The sequence below is a fragment of the Bos mutus genome, chromosome 8 (genome assembly GCF_027580195.1).
Source record: "Bos mutus isolate GX-2022 chromosome 8, NWIPB_WYAK_1.1, whole genome shotgun sequence".
NCBI lineage: Eukaryota > Metazoa > Chordata > Mammalia > Artiodactyla > Bovidae > Bos > Bos mutus.
Window position 1 is genome coordinate 72,813,563 of NC_091624.1, and position 21,091 is coordinate 72,834,653.

General features: G+C 36.1%; 1 protein-coding gene across 2 annotated transcripts in view; it reads left to right on the plus strand.

Annotated features, from left to right (window-relative positions):
* Positions 1-21,091, plus strand: part of JAK2 (Janus kinase 2) — a 124,254-nt gene that overhangs the window by 69,887 nt on the left and 33,276 nt on the right. For both annotated transcript variants that reach the window (XM_070375849.1, XM_005891362.3), the window contains exons 6-8: positions 9,151-9,296; positions 18,588-18,909; positions 19,763-19,882. In XM_070375849.1, coding sequence (XP_070231950.1) covers positions 9,151-9,296; positions 18,588-18,909; positions 19,763-19,882 — 588 coding nt within the window. The remainder of the gene's footprint in view (positions 1-9,150; positions 9,297-18,587; positions 18,910-19,762; positions 19,883-21,091) is intronic.

Here is a 21,091-nt window from a genome sequence, read left to right on the forward strand (position 1 = left end):
GAAATGTTTTGTCATTAAATTACTTTTAAGTCTGTGTGCTGCAAGAATGAGGAGTAGTTAGTAAAGAAAGAAATTAGTGCTTTTATGTAAAAATATGCTCTTGATATTCCCAAGGTATCCAGTCAAGTTCTAAATCAGATTTGCTAATATCATGGGAAGTAATCTCACAGATCCTCATAGCTCACATTTCTAAGGTGTGTAGTAGATACAGTTCAGTTTATAAGCAACAGATTAAAGAATATTTCTTTTTTGCTGTTTAGAGCAACTGACACTTTTATGTGTGAAGAGATATAATATGCTTAATAAAGTTTATTATTTTAGCCACTTTTTAGTGATTAAAGCAGTGCGTTAGTTCAGGGAATTCATATTGTTGTGCATCCTTTACCTCCATCCATCTCCAGAACATTTTTCATCTACCCAAATTGAAACTTGTTACCCATTAAAAAGTACCTCTTTGCTTCCTTCTCCTCCTGACCTCTGGCAGCCACCTTTCTACTCTGTCTTTATTCATTTGCTTATTCCAGGTTAGCTCAGTTAAGTGGAACTATACAGCATTTACTTTTTTGTGACAGGCTCATTTCTTTTATCATAATGTCTTCAAGACTCATCTGTGTTATGGAATGTGTCAGAATTTCCTTCCTTTTTAAGGCTGAGTAATATTCTGTTGTATAAATACCACATTTTGTTTACTCATGTCTCTTCTTGGAGAGTTGCTTTGCTTCTACTTTTTGGTACTTATGAGTAATACTGTAATGAACATGAGTGTACAGGTATCTCTGAGACCTTTTAATGCTTTTGGATATATATCCAGAAGTGAGACTACTAGATCATATGGTAATTCTATTTTTAATGTTTTTAGGAACTACTATACTGTTTTCCACAGCAGCTGCACCATTTTACGTTATTGCCAGTGGCACACAAGTATTCCTCACCGACACTTTTTGATAATGGCCATTCTGATAGGTGTAAAGTGGTATCGTGTTGTGATTTTGATTTGCATTTCTTTAATGATTAATTATGTAGAGCATTTTTGTAAGCTTATTGGCCTCTTGTATATTTTTGGGGGGGAAATTTCTGTTCAAGTCCTTTGCCCATTTCTTTAATCAGGTTATTTAGTTTTTTTTTGTTGTTGTTGTTGTTGTCATCTGGTTCTGGCTACTAACCCCTTATTAGATATGTGATTTGCAGTTATTTTCTCCCATTCCATGAGGTGCCTTTTCACTGTTGATTATGTCCTGTGATGCACAAACATTTTAAATTTTGATGTAGTGCAATTTATCTATTTTTTCCTTCTGTTATCTATACTTTTAGTGTCAAATGCAAGAAATCATTGCCAAATCCATCATTGTGAAGCTTTCCCTCTTTATTTTTTATAAATATTTTATGGTTTTAGCTCTTACCTTTAGATCTTTGATCTGTTTTCAGGTTTTTTTTTTTATTAAATTATAGTTAATTTACAGTGTTGTGCTAATTTCTGCTGTACAGCAAAGTGATTCATATATCCATATATACACTCTTTCATAGCTTCCCAGATGGTGCTAGTGGTAAAGAACCCACCTGCTTTACCATGTAGGAGACACAAGAGATGTAGGTTTGACTCCTGGGTTGGGAAGATCCCTTGGAGGAGGGCACAGCAACCCACTCCAGTATTCTTGCCTGGAGAATCCCATGAATAGGGGAGACTGGTGGGCTACTCCATAGGGTCACAAAGCGTTGGACATGACCAAAGAGACCTAGCATGCACACACGCACACTTTTTATATTCTTTTCAATTACAGATTATCATAGGATATTGAATACAGTTCCCTATGCTATACAGTAGGACCTTGTTATTTATCCATTCTCTAGTTTACATCTACTAACCTGAAATTCTCAGTCCGTCCCCCCACCCCTTGGCAATCACATGTCTGTTCTGCATGCCCGAGTCTGTTTCTGTTTCATAGATAAGTTCATATTTTAGATTCCACATATAAGGGATATCACATGGTATTTGTCTTTCTCTTTCTGACTTACTTCACTTCTGTGATCATCTCTCGATCTGTGCATGTTGCTGCAAATAGCATTGTTTCAGTCCTTTTTATGGCTGAGTAGTGTTCCATTTTATATATATGTACCATATCTTCTTTATCCATTCATCTGTCAGGGGAGATTTAGGTTGTCTCTTTGTCTTGACTCTTGTAAATAGGTAGCTGTGGATATGGAGTACCTTTATCTTTCTGAATTACAGGGTTTTTTTCAGATATATATTCAGGGGTGAGATTGCTGGATCATATGGTAACTCTGTTTTTAGTTTTTTTTTGAGGAACCTCCATACTGTTTTCCATAGTAGCTGTACCAACTTACATTCCCTTCAACAGTGTAGGAGGGTTCCCTTTTCTCCTTACTCTCTAGCATTTGTTTATTTGTAGCATTTGTTATTTGTTATTACTTTTTAATGATAGCCATTTTCACCGACGTGAAGTGAGATCTCAGTGTATTTTTGTTTTGCATTGCTCCTCTGTCCATGGAGTTTTCCAGGCGAGAATACTGGAGTGGGTAGCCATTCCCTTCTCCAGGAAGTCTTCCCGACCAAGGGATCAAACCTGAGTCTCCTGCATTGCAGGCAAATTCTTTACCATCTGAGCCACCAGGGAAGCCCAACAATGAATGATGTGGAGCTTCTGTTCATGTGCCTGATGCCCATCTGTATGTCCTTCTCCTTTGGGAAATGTCTAGCTCTTCTGCCCATTTTTCAATTGGGTTATGTGTTGTTTTGTTATTGAATTGTATGAGCTATGTGTATATTTTGGAAATTAAGCCTGTTAATCACATCATTTGCAGGTACTTTCTCCCATTATATAGGTTGTCTTTTTGTTTTGTTTACATTTTGCTTTACTATGTAAAAGCTTGTAAGTTTGATTAGGTCCCATTTATTTATTTTTACTTTTTTACTTCTATTGCCTTGACAGACTGACCATAGATAGGATTTATGTCAGAATGTTTTGCTTATGTTTTCTTCTAGGAGTTGTATGGTATCATGTCTTATATTGAAATTGTTAAACCATTTTGGGTTTGTATTTGTGTATGATATGAGCGTGTGTTCTGATATTGATTTACATGTGGCTGTTCAAATTTCCCAATACTACTTGGCTGAGGAGACTTTTTCCCAGTGTATATTCTTGTCTCCTTTGTTGAAGATCAGTTGCCCATAGGTGTGTAGGTTTATTTCTGGGCTCTCCATTCTGTTCCATTGATTCGTATGTCTGTTTTTGTACCAGTACCATGCCATTTTTATTAGTGTAGCTTTGTAGTAATGTCTGAAGTCTGGGAGGGTTATGCCTCTTGCTTTGTTCTTTTTCCTTAGGATTACTTTGGTAATTCTGGGTCTTTTATGGTTTCATATAAATTTGAATATTATCTGGGAATTCCTTGACAGTCCAGTGGTTAGAACTTGGTGCTTTCACTGCCAGGTCCTTGGATTAAACCCCAATTGGGAAACTAAGATCCTGAAAGTTGCATGGCATGGCCAAAAGAATTAGGATGATTCCTTTTAGTTTGTGAAAAATGTCATGGGTAATTTGAAGGGATTGTGCTAAATAAATCTGTAGATTTCTTTGGGTAGTATGACCATTTTAACAACATTAATTCTTCCAATCTAAGTACATAGGCTATCTTTCTGTGTCTTTGAATAATCTTTAATTTTCTTTATTCATGTTTTATAGTTTTCAGCATATAATGCTTTTACCTCCTTGGTCAGATTTATTCCTAAGTATTTTATTTTTTTGAATAAAGTAAAATTTTGTTTAAAAAGCAATTTTGTTTTAACATTCTCTTTGATATATCATTGTTAGTGTAAAAATGCAACCAAATTCTGTATGTTAATCTTATATCCGACTACCTTGCTGAATTCTTTTATCAGTTCTAGTAGTTTTTGTGTGGAGTCTTCAGAGTTTTCTATATGTAATGTCATGTCACCTGCATGTAAGGACAGTCTTACGTTTTGAGATAATTTTTATATGGTGTAAGGTAAGAGTCCATCTTTATTGTTTTGCATGTGGGTATCCAGTTTTTTCAGCACCATTTGTTAAAAAGGCTATTCTTTTTCTGTTGAATGGTCTTGGTACTCTTGTCAAAACCATTTGACTGTTAACCAAATTTTACATAGCTTCCTTTGTTTTAGTAGTCATTAAGGAAAGAGAGAAACAAGCTTCTGAGAATAGGGTACTATGAAATTATGACTTTCTGCTGCTTTTATAATTGTACTGTTTCATCTGTTATGCATATATGGTTTATTTGGTGACATGCTAGTTAAGTCCCATTGATAGGCCAGGTTTTCCTAAACTATTCATTGAGCTACTTTATCATAATATTAGTATTATGACATCTCATACTTTTGATCTAGAAAAATGATGGGTGATTTCCAATTTTATCTTTCTAGAAGGGATTTTTCTTATCTAGGATGGCAAAATAATTTCATAATAGAGTCCTAAATTGTGTCTGGACATGACCACATGCAATTTTCTATTACTTAGTGTTTCTACTTCTCTAAATCCATGCCCAGAAAATAAATAAGGTAATAGTTAACTTATTCTTAGATTGTATTGATATCAGATTAGACTTTATGCATGTTTTAGACTAAATATAGCTAATTTTTTACTATAACTGTTTTCTTTCTTTCTTTATTTCTTTTCCTGGCTGAATGTAGATAAAATTTCTTGGTTCAAATGTCAGCTGCCTAGATGAGAAACTACTTTTCTACAGTTTTAATTAAATGAGTCAATTAAATGAATTAGTTTTATTGATGGTTAAGACGGCTAGTTTAAAATTATATGCTTTGGCATTTGGGACACTTTCATCTGTAACTTTTTTCTAATGGTTATTTGGTTGATTCTGTTGTTAGCACTGTTGTTAGCACTGCACTAATTTTTTCATATGTTTATTGCTTTTTGGGCATGAGTTCCACAGGATATTCTCATAAACAGAATTTATTATATTCTGGTCCCATATAGTATATGAAACGGAAGCAAGCTATTAAAAATAATCTACCTAGCCTTTGGTTATCGGTGGCTTTTTTTAATCAAGAATGATTTACTTGTCTATTTTCAGAAGTGGGGTGAAATTAGTATTTGAACTTGAGCAAAAAGAAATATCCTACTGTGAGTCAGTTTTGCTTTATCAATATTGAGGCCTTTGTTTTGGCTGGGTGTGTGTATGTGTGCTCACTGGTTATTTCATGGTTGGTGCCTTTTAAGTAGTATATTTCTTTTCTTATACAAAAATGTTTTCTAATTTGAAAGTTAGCTACCAAATATACTTTTCAGTTCATTAAGTCGCTCAGTCATGTCCGACTCTTTGTGATCCCACGATTGCAGCACGCCAGGCCTCCCTGTCCATCACCAACTCCCAGAGTTCACTCAAACTCAAGTCCATCGAGTCAGTGATGCCATCCAGCCATCTTATCCTCTCTCATCCCCTTTTCTTCTGCCCCTAGTCCCTCCCAGCATCAGAGTCTTTTCCAGTGAGCCAACTCTTCGCATGAGGTGGCCAAAGTACTGGAGTTTCAGCTTTAGCATCATTCCTTCCAAAGAAATCCCAGGGCTGATCTCCTTTAGAATGGACTGGTTGGATCTCCTTGCAGTCCAAGGGACTCTCAAGAGTCTTCTCCAACACCACAGTTCAAAAGCATCAATTCTTCAGCGCTCAGCTTTCTTCACAGTCCAACTCTCACATCCATACATGACTACTGGAAAAACCATAACCTTGACTAGATGGACCTTTGTTGGCAAAGTAATATCTCTGCTTTTGAATATGCTATCTAGGTTGGTCATAACTTTCCTTCCAAGGAGTAAGCATCTTTTAATTTCATGGCTGTAATCACCATCTACAGTGATTTTGGAGCCTCCAAAAATAAAGTCTGACACTGTTTCCACTGTTTCCCCATCTATTTCCCATGAAGTGATGGGACCGGATGCCATGATCTTCGTTTTCTGAATGTTGAGCTTTAAGCCAACTTTTTCACTCTCCTCTTTCACTTTCATCAAGAGGCTTTTTAGTTCCTCTTCACTTTCTGCCATAAGAGTGGTGTCATCTGCATACCTGAGGTTATTGATATTTCTCCCGGCAATCTTGATTCCAGCTTGTGCTTCTTCCAGCCCAGGGTTTCTAACGATGTACTCTGCGTATAAGTTAAATAAGCAGGGTGACAGTATTCAGCCTCGACGTACTCCTTTTCCTATTTGGAACCAGTCTGTTGTTCCATGTCCAGTTCTAACTGTTGCTTCCTGACCTGCATATAGGTTTCTCAAGAAGCAGGTCAAGTGGTCTGGTATTCCCATCTCTTTCAGAATTTTCCACAGTTTATTGTGATCCACGCAGTCAAAGGCTTTGGCATAGTCAATAAAGCAGAAATAGATGTTTTTCTGGAACTCTCTTGCTTTTTTGATGATCCAGAAAACGTTGGCAATTTGATCTCTGATTCCTCTGCTTTTTCTAAAACCACCTTGAACATCTAGAAGTTCACGGTTCACGTACTGCTGAAGCCTGGCTTGGAGAATTTTGAGCATTACTTTACTAGCATGTGAGATGAGTGCAATTGTGTAGTAGTTTGAGCATTCTTTGGCATTGCCTTTTTTGGGATTGGAATGAAAACTGACCTTTTCCAGTCCTGTGGCCACTGCTGAGTTTTCCAAATTTGCTGGCATATTGAGCGCAGCACTTTCACAGCATCATCTTTCAGGATTTGGAGTAGTTCAACTGGAATTCCATCACCTTCACTAGCTTTGTTCATAGTGATACTTTCTAAGGCCCACTTGACTTCACATGCCAGGATGTCTGGCTCTAGGTGAGTGATCACATCATCATGATTATCTTGGTCATCAAGATCTTTTTTGTACAGTTCTGTGTATTCTTGCCATCTCTTCTTAGTATCTTCTGCTTCTGTTACGTCCATACCATTTCTGTCCTTTATCGAGCCCATCTTTGCATGAAATGTTCCCTTGGTATCCCTAATTTTCTTGAAGAGATCTCTAGTCTTTCCCATTCTGTTGTTTTCCTCTATTTCTTTGCATTGATTGCTGAGGAAGGCTTTCTTATCTCTCCTTGCTATTCTTTGGAACTCTACATTCAGATGCTTATATCTTTCCTTTTTTCCTTTGCTTTTTGCTTCTCTTCTTTTCACAGCTATTTGTAAGGCCTCCCCAGACAGCCATTTTGCTTTTTTGCCTTTCTTTTCCATGGGGATGGTCTTGATCCCTGTCTCCTGTACAGTGTCACAAACCTCATTCCATAGTTCATCAGGCACTCTATCAGATCTAGGCCCTTAAATCTATTTCTCACTTCCACTGCATAATCATAAGGGATTACATTTAGGTCATACCTGAATGGTCTAGTGGTTTTCCCTACTTTCTCCTACTTTTAAGTGCATATTAATTTTTTAAAATAAAATTATTTTTTAAATTTATGTAAAACTTAATTTCATGCTGCTACTGCTGCTGCTAATTCGCTTCAGTCGTGTCCGACTCTGTGCGACCCCATAGACGGCAGCCCACCAGGCCCCTCCGTCCCTGGGATTCTCCAGGCAAGAACACTGGAGTGGGTTGCCATTTCCTTCTCCGGTGCATGAAAGTGAAAAGTGAAAGTGAAGTCACTCAGTCATGTCCGACTCCCAGCTACCCCATGGACTGCAGCCCACCAGGCCCCTCCGTCCATGGGATTTTCCAGGCAAGAGTACTGAAGTGGGTTGCCATTGCCTTCTCTGGCTTAATTTCATGAGATGTTATCATATGGAAGAAGGGAGATATGTGTATAAAATATGGTGATGTTTTCTCTTAGTTTAAGCCATGGTTGGTATTTCAGCCATCATTATGGCTTCTACTTTTCTTATAAAGAAGATAGTTATTTTTAGAATACTGGTGCTTTTAACCTTGCTCCCATTACCTATTTAGTCTGATTTTATCTGTGTCCCTAAATTTTCTAGATCAAAATCTTAGAATTTCTGTTTTTCCATTTTCTTCATTCTTTTACATATAATTATAAAGTTAATGGGTTTTTCAGACTCTTTTAGTGTCTTTTCTTCTGTACAGCAAAGCCTTACTCTCTCATATTTGAACCATTACTGCAGCCTCTTCAAGAGTCTCCTTGAATACACTTTATTTTCTTAAAGTCCTGTATCATTGCTACTTCTACCAGTGAAACAGGCATGATGCTTTAAGAAAAGATACTTTATGAAATGGATACATTTAAGAAAATGGTTCTCTATTGCTTCTGGGATCCAGGTGTTGAAGAGTACCTGCAGTTTGACCCCAACTTGCTTTTCCAAGTCTTAATTCACTCTGTTCACTTTACATGAATTATCTGTTCCAACCCAACTACTTTGCATCTCTGAACATGCCTTGTGCTTTCTTTTTGTGCCATTTCTTCTATTTCTGCATCCTGTTTTGTGTTAATCAAAAATTTCTTCCGGGACTTCTCTAGTGATCCAGTGGTTAAGAGTCCACCTTGTGCGGTGCAGGAGACATAGGTTCAATCGCCGGTCAGGAAACTAAGATCCCTCATACCCTGCAGCAGCGGAGCCACAGATCCTGTGTGACACAACAGAGACCCAGTGCAGCCAAATAAATAAATGAATAAATATATTTTAAAAATTGCTTCATATTCAAAGAATACATGAAATTTCAATTTTTCTGCAAAACTTTTCCTAATTACTGCTACTGGATATAGTCTCAACTTCTTTTATATGGTGTCTGGCATTATAATTTTTTTTTTTCACTTATTTCCCTTCTTGGCTACATTTTAGTCTCCTTGGAGGCTGAGGCTACATCTTATATTTCTTTGTAGCCAGAACAGTCCTTAGTACAATGCTTTAAGCATATTTGGAACTCAGTACATATTTAATTGATTAGTACCTATTTTAATTTAGGTAATTTTGATGTTGAAGATACAATTTGAAGATAGAATCAGTGAAATAGGCTGATAATTGGGAACCTAATTTAAATCTTTGCAAAAGAACTTATACTAAAACTTTATGGCAAAGTGTTTCAAAATCAAGGGAGGAGTTGACCTTTGTTAAATGTATATGTTCTGAAAATTGTGTTATAGATTATAGAATAATAGATTAAGATGTGATAGTGAAACTTAAGAAATATTTTCTTCTATATTTTGTTTTTACTTTAGTGGCGGCATGATTTTTTACATGGATGGATAAAAGTACCTGTGACTCATGAAACACAGGAAGAATGTCTTGGGATGGCAGTGTTAGATATGATGAGAATAGCCAAAGAAAAGAATCAAACCCCACTGGACATCTATAGCTCTATCAGGTAATTTTCTTATGCAAATCCATATAAGTATGACTAGTTATAGTTTTTGTATAACTTATTTGTTTTTTTCCAGTTTGCCTGTATTTATTTTTTGGTATTTTTAAAAAATTAAATGACAAAAATTTAAAATTCCATAGATGCTTTAGGATTTTCAGAAGTTTCAAACAAATGATTTTGTATGTTATCATAACAATCCTTTTTCCCTTCTACCTCTATAGAATTCCTCCTGCTTTCCCTCACCCCACCAGAAACCACTAGTTCATTTTCTATATTTGTGAGTCTACTTCTTTTTTGTTATGTTTAATAGTTTGTTGTATTTTTTAGATTCTACATATAAGTGCTACTGTACACTATTTGTCTTTCTCTGTCTGGCATACTTCATGTAACATAATTCACTGCCAGTCCATCCATTTTGCTGCAAATGCAAAATTTCGTTCTTTTTTATGGCTGAGTTGTATTCCATTGTGTGTGTATATACATCTTCTTAATCCATTCATTTGTTAATGGACACTTAGTGTTGCTTCTATACCTTGGCAATTGTAAGCAGTGCTGCTTGAAAATTGGGGTGCGTGTATCTTTTCAAATCAGTATTTTTGTTTCTTTTGCATTTATTGGAGAAGGCAATGGCACCCCACTCCAGTACTCTTGCCTGGAAAATCCCATGGACGGAGGAGCCTGGTGGGCTGCAGTCCATGAGGTCGCTGGGAGTCGGTCGCGACTGAGCAACTTCACTTTCACTTTTCACTTTCATGCATTGGAGAAGGAAACGGCAACCCACTCCAGTGTTCTTGCCTGGAGAATCACAGAGACGGGGGAGCCTGGTGGGCTGCCGTCTATGGGGTCGCACAGAGTCGGACACGACTGAAGCGACTTAAGTTACAGTTACAGTTTGCATTTATACCCAAGAGTAGAATTGCTGTGTCATATGTTAATTTTAATTTTAATTTTTTGAGAAGCCTCCTTACTATTTTTCACAATGTTGTACCAGTCTACATTCCTCCCTCACCAACATTTGATATTTGTATGATATTTTTTTAAATAATAGCCATTCTAGTGGGTGCAAAGTGACATCTCATTGTAGTTTTAATTAATTTGCATTTCCCTGATGATTAGCAATATTGAGCATCTTTTCATGTTCCTGATGGCCATCTGCATTTCCTCTTTGGGAAAATGTTTATTCAGTTCTCATGGCCATTTCTTAATTGGGTTGTTAGGTTTTTTGATGTTGAATTATATGAGTTGAGAACTGACTCGTTGCAAAAGACCCTGATGCTGGGAAAGATTGAAGGCAAGAGGAGAAGGGGACAACAGAGGATGAAATGGTTGGATGGTATCACCAACTCTATGGACATGAGTTTGAGCAAGCTCCAGGAGTCGGTGATGGACAGGGAAGCTTGGCGTGCTGCAGTCCATGGGGTTGCAAAGAGCTAGACATGACTGAGTGAACTGAACTGAATCCTTTATCATTCATTTCATTTGCAAATATTTTATCCCATTCAGTAGGTTGTCTTTTCATCTTGTTGATGGTTTCCTTTGCTATGCAAAAACTTTTAAGTTTAATTAGGTCCCATTTATTTATTTTTTCCTTTATTTTTTTCACTTTAAGATGAATACCAAAAAATATATACTGTTATGATTTATGTCAGGGTGTGTTCTGCCTATGTTTTCCTTGAGGAATTTTATAGTATGCAGTCTTACATTTAGACTTTTAATTCAAAATCCATTTTGAGTTTATTTTTGTACGCTTGACATATAAAATTATAAGATATTTAAAGTGTACATCTACCTATATATTGTAAAACTGTTCCCTCTTTATTAACATATCTATCATCTCACATAAATATTTCTTTATTCATTTATTGTGAGAACTTACATTCTACTCCTTTAGCAAGTTTCTGTTATATAATATAGTGTTATCAGTTATTGTCAGGTTTTACATTAGATCCTTAGGCCTTATTAATCTTATAATACATCCAGCAGATTCTTATACATGTGATCCACGGACTCCAAATTTTTCTTCTGCATCTTGAATTCTGACAGTCATGCCTAATACGATTTTTTGAAATTCTACTACTGTTGCCCAGCTTTAATGGCTATAAGACTTCTACTCCTTTTGAAGCTATATATGACTACTTTAAGGATGCTTTGATTTTTTTTTTGAAGTTTGAAGACTAAACATTTGTTTTACATATTATATATACCTACCAGATTATAAGTTTGAGGATGTCATGAATCTGGTTAAAATTCTCTTTATTCCTAGAAATCCTTCTCTCAGTAACTGGCTTTTGTCCCTCTTTTTATGACTGCCCTCATGTTAAATACCCAGTTTGCAGGTTATCAGTTTCTATGTTTCCCTCTTTGGTTTTAGGTATTCTTGTTTTGTTTTCAAATGTCTATTAGTCCTTAGTCCTATTAGTCCTTAGCTTATTAGTCCTTAATGCTACTACATCTAAGGGTGTAGGCCAGCCATAGGGAATGATTTCAGGAACTCACTGAAGTTATCTTAAAGATTCCAGTATCTAAAGAAAAAACAAAAATGTTTCTATTTTCCATTAAGGCCTTGATCTTTATTAAAATCCAGACAAACACCTCTTAGGATAATAACTTACTCATTCATTTGTTCATTCATTTGTTCGTTCATTTATTCATTTAACAACTATTTGTTGAATATCTGCTGTAGCAAGACCATAGTAGAACATAGTGTCTTAGATGTTGTCAGTAGAAACTGAAGGAATTGAAAGGGACATAGTTGAAGAACAGAGAAGCTTTGAGCCATTGAAAATGAATTTTTAAATATGAAGCCAACTCTAAGCTTAAGCTATGGTGGAACATTTCTGCTGTGGAGACATGATATTGTCCAAAGTCTTGGCACATTATAGATTGTGGTTTCTTTGAGGTCAGGAATTGCATCATCTATTTATTCTTTTTCCTACCTATTTAATCTGGTGTCCTAAAACCAGTGAATGTGTAGTAATTGTATTTCTTTGATTATCTTTACCAGAATATAAATGCATCTGCAGAATTCTGCTTCATCTTTCATTTACTTTTAAAACTGTATAGATACTAAACATTCATTATAAGATTCCATGATATTTTAAAACAGCTTTATTGAGATATAATTCATACAACATAAAGTTTCAGTTCAGTTCAGTTCAGTCGCTCAGTCGTGTCTGATTCTTTGCCACCCCATGATTGCAGCACGCCAGGCCTCCCTGTCTATCACCAACTCCTGGAGTTCACTCAGACTCATGTCCATTGAGTCAGTGATGCCATCCAGCCATCTCATCCTCTGTCGTCCCCTTCTCCTCCTGCCCCCAGTCCCTCCCAGCATCAGAGTCTTTTCCAATGAGTCAACTCTTCGCATGAGGTGGCCAAAGTACTGGAGTTTCCGCTTTAGCATCATTCCCTCCAAAGAAATCCCAGGGCTGATCTCCTTCAGAATGGACTGGTTGGATCTCCTTGCAGTCCAAGGGACTCTCAAGAGTCTTCTCTAACACCACAGTTCAAAGTTTACTTGTTTTAATTGTACAATTCAGTATTAATTATTGAGTTTTAAAGGTTCTTTATATATTATGAATACAAGTCTCCAGATGTAGGTTCTCATATCTATGATTTGCAAATGTTTTTCCTATTCTGTGGATTTTTTTCACTTTCTTGAAAATATTATTAGCAGCACAAGAATTTAAATTTTGAAGTAATCTGTTTTTCCGTTTGTCTTTGGTACCATGACCTTTTAATATTAGGTAAATAATTTATCACTGTACTGAAGCAAGTCATGCCTGATTTGCTTGCCTTCTTAATGTAATTTAATTCCCTGATGTTTTCCAAATTTTCACTCGTTGCTTATTTCTGAAAAATCTCTACTTTTTGTTTAAGTTTTCGGGATTGATGGAAGAACAGGTGAATAATTTGTTTTCACCGAATGAAATAAGCTGCTTTGTTCCTAGAAATATCCAGTAGAGTATGCTTCTCTGTCTAGTATAATACATAAAATAATACATATTCTTTCCCAGACTTAAAAAAATACATGTAAAATACATCTCTGTGTGTCTGTACCTGTGTATTAGATGCATCTATGTCTGTGAGGACAAGCCTTTGTGTCTACCTGTGTACCCGTGTCTGTGTGTTTGTGCATCTCCTTGTGCGTGTGTATGTATTAGATACTTAGCCATTGTTATGCCAGATCCTGATTGGGCATTGTGGTTTTGGTGTTGGAATACAGAAAGTAAAAGAAATGGATAAGAATTTTCTGTTTCATTCTTCATCTGCTCCTTGAAATCCTAGGTCTGCAAAAGGAAGAGAGCTAGAGAATGAAAAGTGTTTAAAGGAGACCCTGGTTAATTTGCGAACACTAGACCAGGGCCAAGGCCACTTACATAGCAACGGAGATATATGCCTCATATCACTAGACTCCTACACAGCTAAGCAGATACTAGAGTTTACAGTGGTCTATTCCAATTGTAATAATAAGATGCAGATTTCATGTTATGGTACAAAAATAGTATGTAAGACAAGACTTAACTTCAGAAGCTTTTAGAGCCTGTGACTCACATAGTAAAGAATATGCCTGCAATGCAGGAGACCTGGGTTCAATCCAGATCATGAGAAAGATCCCCTGGAGAAGGGAATGGCTTCCCACTCCAATATTCTTGCCTGGAGAATTCCACAGACAGAGGAGCCTGGTAGGCTACAGTCTATGGGGTCGCAAAGAGCTGGACATGACTGAGCGACTAACACTTAAAGTTTCAGTATAACAAAAGCATCAAGAATAATGTTTTCATGCTTCAGGAGTTAATAACTTTGTGACTTTTGAAAAAATTGTAGTGTTTCTAACAAAATCTAGCTAGTTCCCATCACAGATGACACCAAAGTAGATCATTATATTCAAGAAACTATACATTCTTATAGTATAGCAAAGGATGTATGTCTGTCCTTTATTCTAGGAATCAAAGTGGAAAAACTTTTTGTATTTTGTTATCTTAAACTCCTCTTTTGATTTCCAGATAAGCTTTCAAAGCCTTGTTAAATCAAGTAGCACTGGTGTTTATGTAAATTGTAATCCAGATTTAGTAAGGCTCTTGGTTTTATCTAAAGTTTTTGATAGAAGAAGGTAAAGTAGGAAGTATTTGTATTCTGATTGTATTTTTAAACCTTTCAGTTTTTTTCTAAACTTACTGAGGCTCTCCTATATTCTATCCAGACTTTTGTTAAATTTTATATATTTTGTTCAGTTGCTCAGTCATGTCCAACTCTTTGCAACTCCATGGACTGCAACATGTCAGGCTTCCCTTTCCTTCACCATCTCCTAGAGCTTGCTCAAATTCATGTTCATTGAATCGGTGATTCCATCCAACCATCTCATCCTCCGTTGTCACCTTTTCCTCCTGCCTTCAATCTTTGCTAGCATCAGGGTCTTTTCCAGTGAGTCGGCTCTTCACATCAGGTGGTCAAAGTATTGGAACTTCAGCCTCAGCATCAGTCCCTCCAATGAATATTCAGGATTGATTTCCTTTAAGATAGACTGGTTTGATCTCCTTGTAGTCCAGGGGACTCTCAAGAGTCCTTTCCAACACCATAATTCAAAAGCACCAGTTCTTCAGCGCTCAACCTTCTTTATGGTCCAGCTGTCAATCCATACATGACTACTAGAAAAACTATAGCTTTGACTATACGGATCTTTGTCAGTAAAGTAATGTGTCTTCTTTTTAACACACTGTGTAGGTTTGTCATAGCTTTTTTTTCAAGGAGTAAACATCTTTTAATTTCATGGCTGCAGTCACCATCTGCAGTGATTTTGGAGCCCAAGAAAATAAAGTCTGTCAGTGTTTTCCAGTGTTTCCACATCTATTTGCCATGAAGTGATAGGACTGAATGCCATGATCTTAGTTTTTTGAATGTTGAGTTTTAAGCCAGCTTTTTCACTCTCCTCTTTCACCTTCATCAAGAGTCTTTTACAAATGTATAATTGCCCTAAAAAGGAAGGGAATGTGACTTTTGAGATCTGAAAAATGAGTAGAATTTATTGGGTGGAGAGAGGTAAGTGATGGAGAGTAGAGGCTCATGGAAGAGGCTTTGCAGCAGAAAGAAACATGGGGAGGATGAAGAGAGTCAGTATGGTTAGAGCTCAAAGAGTTAGTAGGTGATGAGGTGGGGGCTGGACCATATAGAACCTAGAGGCATGTTGATAAGGTTAAGAACACTAGGAAACTATGTAAGAGTGTTGTGTGTGTGCTCAGTTGCTAAGTTGTGTCCAACTCTTTGCAACTTTGTGGATTGCAGCCTGCCAGGCTCCTCTGTCCATGAGATTTCCCAGGCAAGAATATTGGAGTGGGTTGCCCTTTCCTTCTCCAGGTTATCTTGCCAACCCAGGGATCAAACCCATGTCTCCTACATTGGCAGCTGGATTCTTTACCACTGAGCCACCAGTGAAGCCCTATGTAAGAGTATTAAAGCAAGGATTTAATACATAGAAGATTCCTATGACAACAGAGTAGAAAACTAATTAGAGGGCTGAAAGAGAAAATGGAAATGTGCGTCACCTAGAAAGTAAGATCATTGCAGTAGTTCCTCTAGGAGTTGCAGTTGAATGGGTTAATAATAAGAAAAGTGGGCAAATTAGAGAAATATTTAGAAGGGAAAATCAAGGGAAGATGGTGACAGATTGAATAATGGGGGTTGGTGGGGAGGTTATGTAAAGAATGATTCACGAGTTTCTGGGGATTGTGGGAATAGAGGATCTTTAGTGCAGTGTACTCAGATAGGGAACGCTTTAGGAGAATCTTTTAGGGGAGGACGTTATGGGGACTCATGAATTTGGTTTGCTGTGTTGTTTGAGGCACTTTTTGAGACATCCACATTATATGGGTAAATTGACTTGACTATGGAGGATAATGTCTGAAGCTTAGAGGTCTGGGCTAGAGCTAGAGATATCAGAGTCATTTGTATATAGACTGAAAGAAAGTATAGATAAGAAAAGAAGAGGGCCCATAGTTAAGTCTTGAAGAATTCTAACAATTATCACCAGCTAAAGGGGATTGAGCCTGTAAGAAGACTGGCAAAGTAGCCAAAGAAATGGGATGAAAATCAGGAAAGCTAAGGGAAGAAAGTATCAAAGAGAGAGAGATTAACACTGTTAGATGCTTCTGAAAAATGGCAAGTAAAATGAACAAGGAATTTGGTTTCAGCAACATTCCTTGATCTTAGCAAGAGTGGTTTCTAGATAATGATGGAACAGAAGCCAGAGTGGAGTGAGTTAAGGAGTAAAGGGAAGGTGAGGAAATGAAATTGGCTATATGAACTCTTAAAAAGAAGCCAGATAGGCTGTGGCTGGAGAGAGATGAAGGATAAGGAGATTTTATATTTAAGATGGGAAAAACATTAATGTTTTTAAAATTTGTGGTTAGAAGATAAGTAATAAATAGAGTAAAACTCCCCAGAGGGTAGAGGTAAGTATATATCAAAGAAATAACTTTAACAGATTTATACCTTATTTATTGTAATAGGTGGGAAGGAAGAAAGAATGAGTGCACATGTATAAGGTTTACTAGCAAGATACTGTTGGAGAAGGCAACGGCACCCCACTCCAGTACTCTTGCCTGGAAAATCCCATGGACGGAGGAGCCTGGTAGGCTGCAGTCCATGAGGTCTCTAAGAGTTGGACATGACTGAGCGACTTCACTTTCACTTTTCACTTTCCTGCATTGGAGAAGAAAATGGCAACCCATTCCAGTGTTCTTGCCTGGAAAATCCCAGGGACGGGGGAGCCTGGTGGGCTGCCATCTATGGGGTCACACAGGGTCAGACACAACTGAAGCGACTTAGCAGCAGCAGCAAGATACTGAGGGAGTTCTGCTTAGAGAAGCTTTTTTTTTTTTTTTCCCCTTTTTTTTCCCCTAAGAAAAAGATAAAGTCGTTTTTGATAATTAAGAGAAATGTAGCTGAGGTGTAAGACAGAAGAGAAGTAGGAACTTTAAGAATATCAGAGATTTGACATAGTTGTGGGACTTGGGAAAATTAGTTGAACAGAGAAATGTCATAAAAGTGATAGTAGTGATAAAAGCCTATTTGAAATTTGTGATTATGAATTTATAATGCAACCCATCTACCTTGTCAAATGACTCTTCCCAGCAGCTTTGGCTACTTGAACACAAGACTGATATCTCCATAAGGGGATTAGGGTAGAGCAGGGAAGGAAAGAAAGCAGTGGTGTGCTGCTAAATGTTTAACAACAGTTCTTAGAGAAAAAAATACCTGATTTGTTTGTAACTTTTGCTGATATGCATGGTTTAAATATCATGTATCTGTGGCCAATTTCAAAGTAGCAATCTGAGATCACCCAATGCAGAGTTGAAAAGAGATGAGTAGCAAACCCTTTCCATCACTCAGATATAACCTCAAAAGCACATATAGTAGTAAAAATGTATAAATAAATAAATAATGTAAAATAATTAGGAAGTGATGCCTTTTGAGTATTTATTGTCTATATTTAAATATAATGTATTTGCAGTTTTATTTAATTTAAATTTTAATGATGGCTCTATAACAGTACAAAATAATCATTAAAATATAATAATCCCTCATCATTAAGTAGTTCCAGCACTCAGGTACGCATAGTACAATGTGATAAGTGGTTAATTATGGAGCAGTGCACAGAATGCTGTCAGACAAAGGGAATAGCATCTAACATGGTTATAGAGATCCAGTTGTACCTTCAGAAATAAAATAGTCTTCCTTTTTCAGACACTTGAGCAGAAGGGAAGTAAGTTATCTTCCTTCCTTAGGATATTTTACATAGAGATGGAAGTACAAAAGATTCAGAACATTTCCAAATATAATTGTTTTTATTGCAAAGGGATTAATAGATATTGAAGCTGACCTGAGAGAATAATGCACACAAAAGAACTATGTTTGCCTAGTGAGTATCAGTAATATCTAACAAAATATAACAATTTCCAGAATTCAGATAAATTTTATAGTATTATAGGAAAGATAGGCCAAAATGGTGTATGTAAGATATCAGAGAAATTTTTAGAGATTCCAATATTAACTAGACTCCGTCTTCATTTCTTTAGGGGAAAAAAATTAACTTCTCCTTCTCTAAAATTTTATGACAACTCAGAATTTGTAAAGGCATTCACATCAAATAAAACCTTAAGGTTTTATACTATATGGATGGTGACCTTTTTCACTTGACTATTGTGCTATTTACTTATTATGGAGAAGAGTGGTATCTTCTAATTTTATTTTGTTTCAACTTGTTTTGCTCTTGTGTATATTCTTTATTATCTCTAGCTACAAGACATTTTTGCCAAAATGTGTTCGAGCAAAGATCCAAGAGTATCATATTTTGACAAGGAAGAGAATAAGGTACAGATTTCGCAGATTTATTGAGCAATTCAGCCATTGCAAAGCCACTGCCAGAAACTTGAAACTTAAGTATCTTATAAATCTGGAAACTCTTCAGTCTGCCTTCTACACAGAGCAATTTGAAGTAAAAGAACCTGGAAGAGGTCCTTCAGGTGAGGAGATTTTTGCAACCATTATAATAACTGGAAACGGTGGAATTCAGTGGTCAAGAGGGAAACATAAAGAAAGTGAGACACTGACAGAACAGGTAATCTTCAATGATACGTTCTCGTTCTTTGTTAATTTAAGTAGAATGGCAATAGAAGCAAAGTACTTTTAGTCATTTGGAACATGGTCTTGCACTACTCTCCTTCCGTTGATATAAGTGAAAGTTTTTAATAGTGTGACACCAGCAAGATCATAGCTATGGTTCTTTTCTCATTGTTCTTAAATGGCATATTGTTTGTTTTCTATGACAAAATAGTTAGTAATGGTGTTCTCTTTTAATTTTTGTTTTTTAAAATTCTGAAGTATGATAACACATTTACAGGAGACTTGGAAAATACAGATGGTGTTCTTATAGATTCAAAAAGGCTTACATTCTAAAAGTGATTTTTAAGGTTGTTTTGCTTCTTTTTTTTTCTTTTACTGTTACTGATAACTGGAAGCACAATTACGAAATTCAGTTAGAAAAAGATTAGTTTTTATTGATTTTATGATGTTGCATACTTGTTAAATACTTCTTTAAGTTTGCTTTACAAGTTTTAAGTTTGTTCATGCATATATTGTTCTTAGGATGTTATCAGATATTTATTTATTTTTTTATTTTAATTATTTGGTAAACTGAATTTTCTGGTAATGGTTTCTACTAATGTTGATTGGATTGAAGGGTACTATAGCACACTTTAGATTCCTGGCACCCTTTAATCCTCTCATTTTTAAATGCAAAACAAGATACAGTGTAGTCTTAGGGCTATTACTGGGAGAGAGAATCTCATTTAATGCTTATCTATTGCTGTCAATACTTTTAAAAAGAATTTGGAATGAAAAATTATAAGTTTTGTTTTAAAATGGCTCCATAAATTCAACCTATTTTTAATATCAACTGCTCTTAATTACAGGATTTACAGTTGTATTGTGATTTTCCTGATATTATTGATATCAGTATTAAACAAGCAAATCAAGAAGGCGCAAATGAAAGCAGAATTGTAACTATTCATAAGCAAGATGGTAAAAGTCTAGTAAGTTTGCTTTATCATTATATAATGGTTATGCTTTATGGTTGTCAGAAATAAGTATTTCAGAATCTTAATACCTAAGATGTTCTCTTGTAGGGATTTTGATTATAATTTTAAACAGAGCTGTAACATCAATTTAGAGCTGTAAACATCAATTTAGTAAGCTTTTTGATTACATCTAGTTCTTTGTATCACTACCAACACCATTTCCCCAAAGAATGTCTTGTATATTAATGTATTTTTCAGTCATTTTCATAATTAGCAAAGCACCAGTTACTTCCTGCCCTCTCCTCTCCCACCCCAACCCCAGTTTTGCTCGTTCCCTGTTGTAATGCTCCTTCCTGTCTGTACAGTCTACCCTCTATATCCATGAGTTCCATATCCACAGATTCAACTATCTGCAGATTGAAAATATTCAGAGAAAAAATTCCAGAAAGTTCCAAAAAGAAAACTTGAATTTACCATGTGCAGACAACTATTTGCATAGTATTTATATTGTATTTATAACCATTCATATCTCATTTACATTATTATGAGGTATTATAGAGACGATTTAAAGAATATGAGAGGATATACATACTTTATATGCAGATACTGCATCATTTTATATAAGGAACTTGTGGATTCATGGATTTTGGTGTCTGTGGAGGGGAGACAGATCCTTGAGCCAATACCATGCAGATATAGAGGAATGGAGGGATAACTGTATAATCTTTTTTACCAGTAGAGGTGTCTGTAATTCTATCATATTGCCTATTTATATAACAAATTGTGAACCAATCCCAGGTAATCCCTATTCAAACTGTGAGGCATGTTTGATTATAAAAGATTAAACTTTTTTCTGTTTAAAGTAGCTTCAGAGGGAGTTCCCTGGTTGTCCAGTGGATTGGACTGTGTGCTTCCACTTCAGGGCCATGGGTTTGATCTCTGGTCTGGGAACTAAGAGCCCACATGCTGCCGAGCCTGGGCTAATAATAATAATAAGATAAAACAGCTTCAGACATCCTACTTATTTTAATTGAAAGGAAGAAATGAATTCCTTTGTACTGTGCTCTTAAACTACTTATTTTTCTGGCTCTGTTGTTTTCTTTTTAACTCAGATATTTCTTGTACTTTTGGCTTAAATGTCATATTTATTTTGTAATTTAAATATCTCTCTGTCTTATCTCTCTGGCCATTTTAGGGTTATATGACCAAAATTATAAAACTTGT